We start from the raw sequence: 10,056 nt of genomic DNA, 5'->3' as shown, positions 1-10,056 counted from the left end.
CCACAAGAGTTCCGCAGCGCCGTACAATGCACAAACAATAGACAGTACAGGGTAAAATATTACTGAGCAGTAAACAAAAATACCAAAACTTTGGAAGCTCCAAGCAGGCTAATGCAGAAAAGACGGAGCAGAAGAGTAGGTAAGGACACAGGAGGTAAGAGGGCCCTGCTCGAATGAGCTTACATCCTAAGGGAGGGTGAACAAGACTCAGGTACAAAGGGGGCCAGATGATGTAAAGGAGAGAAGAGGGGAAGGGAGGAGGGAGGGGAGAGCGGGTTAGGAGGAAGGATGGAAGGCTTTGAGGAACAGGTGGGTTTTTAGTGCCCGTTTGAAGGAGCTTAGAGTGGGAGAGAGTTATAAATAACTAAATGTTAGAGTGCGAGTGTGTGTGTGCGTATTTTACCGCGTCATCGCGCCATGCCACGTGTTATGTGGCATACTGATCGCAAACGCACGGTAAAACAATATTAACCAATATACTTTTGTTCATCCAATTATACGACTTCGACAGGATCAAATGGGGTTTGAGGTTACCATAGGTTAATAAAACAATGGGCAGACTAAATGGGCCAAGCGGTTCTTATCTAATTCAAATTCTTTGTTTCTATATCTTGTCTCACGATTTGGCTTTAATCGTTTAATTATTTTTTGTCCTACACACATACTTGATAGCTCATTTGTACACTGAAATTTAAAGTTGATATTTGTGTGCTACATGAAAAAACAGTCAGTATTTACCTTATGTGCAAAACAGAATACTAATTTGCACCCCTTGCATTGTAACATGGTTTTGTCCAGGAGACTGAAATAAGAAGTTTCTTAAGTTATGATCCTTAATGAATCAGGCCCTAGGTTGTCAAACTGGTCCCCAAAGAGAAGAATTCCTGCCATAGAAACACATGGTACACAGCCTCCATCACACTATTCTGACCTCCTTGTGTCACCAGAATATGGATTTTATGGTGTCCTGTGAAATAACATTGTCACAAGAGGGTATTATAACTATAACTAAATTCTACATCGATACAGTGATCCCTCTTTATGCAACCAGTTTAAGACACAAGACAACATTGGTTTAAAGAGGGTGAGATATAATGGAATTAATACTTTTATTCTACTTGTGTCTAGAGAATACACCCGTGTTTAGCAAAAATGGCGCTATAAATGGAAAGCCCTGTACAAATGAAAAAATCGAAAGGGTTCGTTTGAATTCAGACAACTTTATTGGTTTGTACGTGCCACCTGTATATTTTGCTAACTACATCACTTGATCTTCCTGTCTTGTGGGATTTTCACTAAAGCCTCATACATCGTCCAGGCTTCATTGTTTTTCAGTTCTTTACCTTGGATATGACACGTGCTCCCTGCATTGGATACAACTGTAACCAAAGAACAGTTATGTGTCATATCCAAGGGCAACCATTAAACAGCTATGCCTGTATTATATAAAGGCCTTTTAAAAAAAAAAAACAGAAGATACAGTAACGCATATCGAGATAATGTTAAAAATGGCCTTAAATGATAAAGATAAAAAATAGAGAGAACAATCAAGATGGGAAAAAAGCAATGTTGTTTTGTTTTAAAGGAGTAACAACTTGGATGAAAATAATGTACCAATGACACCGAATTGTGCGTAAGTCACAGGAATAATGAATCAGGAGAGTGGAAAGAACAGTAAGAGGAATTAAATATATTTATAATAAGAATAAAGCAGTAGATTAAAAAATACTTATTAGAAGACACAAGGTCAAGCCTTACAGTTAGATGAATGGTGGTTTCATCTAGATCAGTGTTAAACCCAGTCCTCAGGACCCCTAACAGTGCAGGTTTTCCAGGTGACAAGGGAAATAATTATACCACCTGTGGATCTGTTACAATGTGTCAGTCAGTAATGAATACACCTGTGCTAAAGCAAGGAGATATGGAAAACATGCACTGTTAGGAGTCCTGAGGACTGGGTTTAAGAAACACTGATCATTCTAGATGAGGTAAAGGTGGCAAGGATAGACACTCATACTTGCCAACTTTTCCTCGTTGGCTTCAGGGAGATCCCGGGGGAGGTGGGCGTGCGGGGTCAGGGCTTTATGAATCGCATCATTTTGGCCCCGCCACCTAAACTATTGTCACAATTTTGGCCAATTACAACAGGGGGCTACTTATCTCTTGCGGGGGCAAGAACCGGGAGGTTGCCCTGCTTTCCCGGGAGCCCGGGAGGTCTCCCAGAAATGCGGGAGAGTCGGCAACTATGCGTTAAAGAAAAGCAGCTAATGAATCTCTAGAGACTGAAGTGTCTTACATTTCTGTCTCCATTAATGAAGTCATGTTGTCTTACCTGATTAAACCTTGGTCTCCATGAAAATGGCCACCTCCATAGGCATCAATACATGGACATAGGACACAATATCTGAACTGTGTCATCATGCCACAGATGGCGAAGCCAACCACGTCTTGTACTAGCTCAGCATCAGGGAGAATGCCAGACTCTTCAGGGAGTGAGGGAGATCACCCCTATTTCAGGGAGTCTCCCTGACATTCAGGGAGAGTTGGAAAGTATGAAACAGAATTCCAACTTTTCACGTTGATCACTTCCGACTCACATTTGAGTTAAACATGTCATCCATTCTTCCATTCCGCATGTCTCTGGACAGCAATTTATAATTAAAAACTTTCTTGTGTAACATGTCTATTGTGCTTAATATTATTTCTATGCATAGAAAGGACACGGATTACCAAAATATGATTTATTGTTTATATAATCCTTCATGTGCCAGCATTTCGCCAACAGATTCACATTAGATGTATTTCATTTAAAATATACCCATTGCCTTCACACGATGGACCCAGCCATTTAATGCAGCATATACAATCCTTAGGAAGTACTGTCACCTATTGTTCCTGGCTCATCCGTCTGTCAGGCCATATGCACAATACATTATTACAACTATTTAAAAATCATTTGTGGTGAATTGTATGAAGAAAAAAACCTAGATATGGATAGATATCAATGATAAACAATGTTTTGAACTCTGGCCATTGTGCAGATGAAGCAGTGTTTAGTAAAACATTCAGCTCGCTTGACCCGGCAATCAACCAGGTTGTTATCAAACTTTTTCTCACTGAAATCGATGGGATTTGCTGTGATAGAAAATACATAAAATTTTACTTTGTACACCGCATCCAGTGCCGGATTAACAATAGGGCTAAAGCGGCTACAGCCCAGGGACCTCAGGCAGCTGGGGGGCCATCCCACATTCATCAGATCGGGAGCGTCCCCGCCCCGGCAGCGACTGTCACCTGTCCATGGAGAATGGCAGGCAGCTAACAGCAAATGTTATGCTGTTAGCTGCCTGCTGTCACTGTAGTATTTACACGGCGCGCATTAGTCTCCTTACTGAGGAGATCTTGTGAGAGTGAGACTGAGTCATAATCTCAATCTCACGAGATCTCCTCAGTAAGGAGATTACAGCGCGCCGCGGAAGCACTACAGGGAGTGGAACAACGGAAGGAGGTAAACTCACGGGGGCTCACAGAAGCCTTAGCCCGGGGGCCTCCCTTCCCATAATCCAGCCCTGACCATCACATTATTTTGTAGAACATCCAATGACCAGTATGCAGTATAATACTTACAGTGGACCGGTCATAGCGTGTGATTTCATTAAATGGCATTTGCTCCCGTTTTATTTTCTTTCATGGTGGTTTTTCAGAAGCCGTAAGTCTGTACCAGCTCACTGACATAAACATATACCACACCCTCAGTCGCCATAAAACCCTGGTACAGAAGCTACTTTGAGATCGACAGCTGCATTTTGTTAGTTTTGTTTTTGTTTTCCAGATGAACATATTTTTTGAATGAGAACCCTGAATAATGTCACAATGAGGTAGACGGTCACAGTGAGACAGACCGTGACAAATAATATGACATCCAGCAGGCACTGCTGGTACCAGGGCTGTTGATAAGAGTAGGGATGAAGATGGCCGCCTCCACCTGTTTGAACGATGTGCTCCACCCATCGTAGTAACTGCTGGTCTGGAGGAAATGGAAGCGATTTCCTAATGGCACTCAGCTTCATTGCTGATGTTTTGTAGCTGTGGACACATAGAGAAACATCGTTACTTAGGTTGTTAATCTGACATCGATGCTCTTGCTGTCAACTAATTAATTTACACGAGTTTATAATGTGAAAACCATAATCATACGCCATGGACAACACTTCCTTCTTAGTAGAACAGTTTTCATAAATGTCCACCTTTTGAATCACTTTCAGGGTAGTACTCTTACTGTGGCTGGAGCACTTATAAAATAACTTATTGTACTAATATATTTAAATTATTAGCACAGTGTGCCAATTTAGATCATTGCAAATCTACTGATTTTTGATACTGTGTATTAGAATGTACTGATTTCTAAGGTATTGCTTTCTGGAGACAGTATGTCATGTTTGGGGTTTGTAACTTTTCTATAGGAATTCCCAAGTAAGCATATGTGTGGAGGGGATGTGTTTTGCAACTGTCTGGATACAGGTAATCTCATGTTAATTAGACCTTTAGTGACCAACACGTCTGCTGAGCCTGAAAGCACAGGAGGGGTAATTAGACTTGCTGCTGGTAGATATCCTATGTGTGTAAGACTCAGGAAGCAAGTGATCACAGATTAATGTGAATTTTGCAAGTTAAATTGCTTTAAAAACAAAACTAGAGAAAATGCTATATCATGATGGTAAATATTTAATATAAAACCTGCAGAGCATTTATTGTGATGGGGGCGGACGCAGAACATTTATTGTGATGGGCAGGGGGAGTGGTGAGTTTATTGTGATTGAGGAAGGTGGGAATGTACTATGCAGAGGGAGGGGGCATGAACGTCGAAGAGGGAGGGGGGGCCTGCCAGATTAATTAGTACTGGGCCCCACAATTTCTGATCGAAGCCCCGCACTCCACAGTTTGTTTTTGAGGTCTGAAATCTGACTGGGCCATTCCAAGACTTTGATCTCCCTTTTCTGAAGCCATTCATTGGTTGACTTGGATCTGTGCTTTGGATCTTTATAAAATTAAGGAATGTTACTTAAAGGAAAGAAAATCTGGTGCAGTGTTACTTTAGTGGTTAGTTCAAGATAAAACACGTCAGACCTTTTTCCACCACTAATGTGACCTTGCAACCAACAAAATTCAAGTGAAAATCAAAGAGACAATTTTTTGCAAAAATAAGTAAAAATGAAAAACCTCACCATAATGCAGACGTATGCAACTAGGCTATTGTGGGGTTTTTTTTCGCTGCTTTTTCTTAGAAAGTGTTTTTTTGCTTTACACTTGAATTTTGGTTGCAAGATTACATGAAAGTTGGAAGGTCTGATATGATTTATTTTGATTTCAGGCTTTTTATCACAAACAACAAGGGTTTGTATACTTTTTATATCCACTGTTGATGTGCCTGTTGGGTGATACAAATGGAAATAATGAGCTTAAATTTATTAACAGTGGAGCCAAAAGTAATGATCCCACTATGACTTATTTTTCCACATTTTTCATCTCCCTTTCAGGAGAATCTCGTCATTAAGCCCCAGCATTTGGTGAGTGTAGGGTGACGCGTTTCGCTGTGAATCTCGTCATTAAGCCCAAGCATTTGGTGAGTGTAGGGTGACGCGTTTCGCTGTGAATCTCGTCATTAAGCCCAAGCATTTGGTGAGTGCAGGGCGACGCGTTTCGCTGTGAATCTCATCATTAAGCCCTGTCCCCACCCAATTCACTAGGGAAGCAGGCAGAATGCAGGCAGGAGGTTACGCTGCTCTCCTGGAAGTCCGTCGGTCTCCTAAACATTCCGGGAGAGTAGACAACTATGCTGTAAGATGAGTGATACACAGTAAATTTATTTTCTTCTGGACAATAAGGGACTGATATATGGTTGGATGTAAACTACGCATTTTCACATATGTATTTTAAGTTACAATATATGCAACCTTACCAACAGCAAATAGTTGTGTGCGGTGTTGTTGCAAGGCACATTCTTGGCGCCTGTCTTATTTAGATGCACCATTTACGCTTTGTAAGTAACATTTCCAAATGTTACGTGCACACCAAAATAAAGATGCAGCAGTAGGGCATCTCTAATGCCCCAACTTCCGCGTGAACACCCCCCAGTCCTATAAGGAAATGTGACTTTTTGCATTTATTACATTTACTACTAAAACACATTTCTATGCTGCCTGTATGCTTTCTCTACACCAGTGTTTCTTAACACCACTCCTCACGCACCCCAAACAGAGCTTGTATTCAGGATTCAGAGTTAGTAATATCCTACCTGTTTCCACAGATACAAATGCATGGGGAGAATTTTGGAAAAGTGTATTTTTGTTTCGTGATTTTTGTCTGTTATTCACTAGCTAATGGCCTAACATTAAAATATATCTGTTTCAGAATGTTACCAAGAGAAAACTATATGTCCTAGAAAACAAAAAATACAAAATAGAATTTGCTTTGGTAGATTAAGGAAATGAAAAGTGATTACTGCTGATACCAGATCAGAATGAAAATAGGTTCGGTCATAGAGATGTAAACTACATTCAGTTTTGAAGGATTAAAACGGCCCTTTAGCTATAATAAGCAGAGTTTCCTAGGCTGAGGCTTCTACAAATGATAGTATTAAAAAATAAACTTAATTAAAAGTACCCAAAAAGGTATACGAAGTCATGTTGTATAGGTAATGTATGTAGTGTCCTGTGATCGTACATATCACACATTCACCCATGGCAAACTCGTCACATACGCAACCAGGAAACTGAGCCCCTTATATTTTTTTAAGGTAAAGGACAACTTATGTGCGTTATTAAATGCATGCATTATTAAACTTTCATAGATGCAATTGAAAAAAAATAATATATTAAATTGCAAGCTCACTGTATACTCATGAACAATTCATTAAACTAGGCAATTGATTTAATAATCTCCTTGACTAATAGAATTTAGGATATATACAAATTATCAAGTTATTTTATTTGTATCAGATGTTTTTGAAATAATGCCTTCGATTAAAATTTTGCAAGATGTTATTGTCAAATTATATCTTAGCTGGTATTATCTATTACCAAATGTGGATTTGTATGTTCTGTAATTATGACTTATCAACAACTGTTTCTATTTCAATGGGGAGAACAGCTCCCCCTACTGGTAGATGTTGCTCTTTTAGATGGATCTACCTTGCTTAAAAATAATAAAAGCAAATCTCTCTGATCACCTTACACCCAAATTCCTTTTTTGTGATATTTCCACAACACTAATTATTAATATTTACATGTACCTTTTATTTTGTATTATTTCCAGAATAGTTTGTGCAAAGTTTTCAGACTTAAGTTGTTCAGGAGGAATAGATGTTCCCATGTTTTTCGCTTTAATTCGGACCATGTTCTCATACTGGTCCCCAAAAAGAGGGATCCCCAAAACAGGAACGCCGTGGTACACCGCCTCCATCAAGCTATTCATTCCTCCATGTGTCACCAAGAGACGTACTTTAGGGTGTCCTGTAATAAAATCATAACATTTAAATTGTGCTTTGGAGTTTTTAAACAACAACAGTTCATAGAAAGAGAGAGCAGAGAGGACACAGGGATTGTTCAAAGATAGAAATATAAAATTATAAAGGAGGAACTAAATACTGATCACATTCGCTACAATACAAATGGGCAATTTGGTAGTTTTTGGACAAACTGGACCTTTGTTGCTTCAAATGACCATGTGATGGTTCTGTCCAACCAGACTTCATCTAGATTTCGATTGTCCTGATTAGACAATCCGGTCATCTGATAATCACATCAGTCATTGCCAGTAAGATGAAAAATGTATAGGACAGCGCAGTGGCTTAGTGGTTAGCACTTCTGCCTTACAGCACTGGGTCATGAGTTCAATTCCTGACCAACGCCTTATCTGTGAGGAGTTTGTATGTTCCCCCGTGTTTGCGTGGGTTTCCTCTGGGTGCTCTGGTTTCCTCCCACACTCCAAAAACATACTGGTAAGTTAACTGGCTGCTATCAAATTGACCCTAGTCTGTGTGTCTCTGTCTGTGTGTGTGTTAGAGAATTTAGACTGTAAGCCCCAATGGGACAGGGACTGATGTGGATGAGTTCTCTGTACAGCGCTGTGGAATTAGTGGCGCTATATAAATAAATGGTGATGATGATGATAGGGCCGGTGGTCATTAGTTTCGATCGCTAGATCTGTAAAATCTGCCCAATCTCTCAACAACTTCGTACAGTGAAGAACACGGTGGTAATCACCGATAACCGAATATTATGGAAATTGGTGTCATAGATGATTATGACTGATTAATGTCATACTTGTCTACTCTCCCAGAATATCCAGGAGACTCACGAATTTTGGGGACATTATCCAGACTCCATAGAAGGAAGGCCACCCTCCCGAACTACTACTGAAGTGGTTTGGGCCGCGATGAAGCAAACTGCGTCGCCACGACCAACGCACTTGACACCTGCATCCCCCCCCCTGGGATCTCCCGCGGGGGGAGGTGAAAAAACAAATAAATAAACCAACCTAACTAACCTAAAAGAAGCAGAGATTTACAGAGTGGATGTGCCATGAATATAGTATTTGTTTTCAATCATTAACACATTTGTTCTTTGGACTTTAAAACAAAGCATTCATCTATCCTCTTCAAACTACAAACGTGTACATGCTGGGTACGGATAGAGATCTTGCAGCTGACAAATATATCTACATTTGCATTTATTAAAAAAAAAAAAAAGCTCTCATCTCACCAATGGCAAATATGTCCTTATATGTTTTTGTACTGCAACATATGTGTGTTTTCAAAAACATAATTCCTGCATGAAGAATATACAGCCGTTTATTTATTAAGCCACAGGCTGCTGCCTTATAGTGAAAATAACCTTGTAAAAAGCTGTTTTAACACAAATTTTCGACTGTAAGAGTATTCCTGATGAAGTCTGACAACTAACAGACGAAACGCGTTGAGAACTTATCTGTACACTTGGATTTTATTATTGGACTTTCATTTTATTGCCTATCGCTATGTGTACACAGCCAGGCTGATTTCCAGCTACTTGATATGTAAGTAGATGCTGTGTTTTCAATAAATTGTATTTTTGAGCTATTACACCTGTGGTTTCATTATCTTTGAGATATCTACTGGCTCGTTGGAAATCCTGAAGGATATATGATCAGCTACATCCAGGATGTTCCCTTCATTTGATGAGCTTTAAAGATTATTTATCTGGTACGCACATTCACTACACGAGTGGTTGGTGTTTATGTACTATATATCACATTAAGACCATAGATCTATTCTATTGGTAGTAGGGGATTATTTCAGACCAATCTGGTCTAAAAGTTACTTGTATTGTAACAATATTACACTATTGTGCGCCTCCTCTTTACACTTTGTTTCTAGATCATTCCGTTTTACACCGATTGGCTCAAGGAGGACTGGCTGCTGCCTGCACACGGGAAGTGTTTTATGAGAGATTCACATTTGGACATTTTTGTTTATTTCTATTGATAATTTGCTACAGCGCCATTGTTTTGGTATTGTTTCTTCTTTTTATATGAAAAAACAAATAAATAAACCAACCTAACTAACCTAAAAGAAGCAGAGATTTACAGAGTGGATGTGCCATGAATATAGTATTTGTTTTCAATCATTAACACATTTGTTCTTTGGACTTTAAAACAAAGCATTCATCTATCCTCTTCAAACTACAAACGTGTACATGCTGGGTACGGATAGAGATCTTGCAGCTGACAAATATATCTACATTTGCATTTATTAAAAAAAAAAAAAAGCTCTCATCTCACCAATGGCAAATATGTCCTTATATGTTTTTGTACTGCAACATATGTGTGTTTTCAAAAACATAATTCCTGCATGAAGAATATACAGCCGTTTATTTATTAAGCCACAGGCTGCTGCCTTATAGTGAAAATAACCTTGTAAAAATCTGTTTTAACACAAATTTTCGACTGTAAGAGTATACACCCAACTATGTCAAGCGAGTTTTTAGTCATCTTTAATACTCCCTTCTCTTTTACAAA

At 39.3% G+C, this 10,056-nt stretch overlaps 1 protein-coding gene across 1 annotated transcript in view; it reads right to left on the bottom strand.

Moving 5' to 3' along the window:
• Positions 1 to 2,726: 2,726 nt before the first annotated feature.
• Positions 2,727 to 10,056, bottom strand: part of LOC142100636 (UDP-glucuronosyltransferase 3A1-like) — a 33,562-nt gene continuing 26,232 nt past the window's right edge. The window contains exons 6-7 of the mRNA XM_075184320.1: positions 7,292 to 7,511; positions 2,727 to 4,086 (exon numbers count right to left, since the gene is read on the bottom strand). Of these exons, the coding sequence (XP_075040421.1) occupies positions 3,810 to 4,086; positions 7,292 to 7,511 (497 nt within the window). The 3' untranslated portion in view covers positions 2,727 to 3,809. The remainder of the gene's footprint in view (positions 4,087 to 7,291; positions 7,512 to 10,056) is intronic.

Source organism: Mixophyes fleayi, chromosome 1 (genome assembly GCF_038048845.1).
Source record: "Mixophyes fleayi isolate aMixFle1 chromosome 1, aMixFle1.hap1, whole genome shotgun sequence".
In the NCBI taxonomy this organism is placed as follows: domain Eukaryota; kingdom Metazoa; phylum Chordata; class Amphibia; order Anura; family Limnodynastidae; genus Mixophyes; species Mixophyes fleayi.
This window is presented reverse-complemented; position numbering and strand designations above follow the sequence as displayed.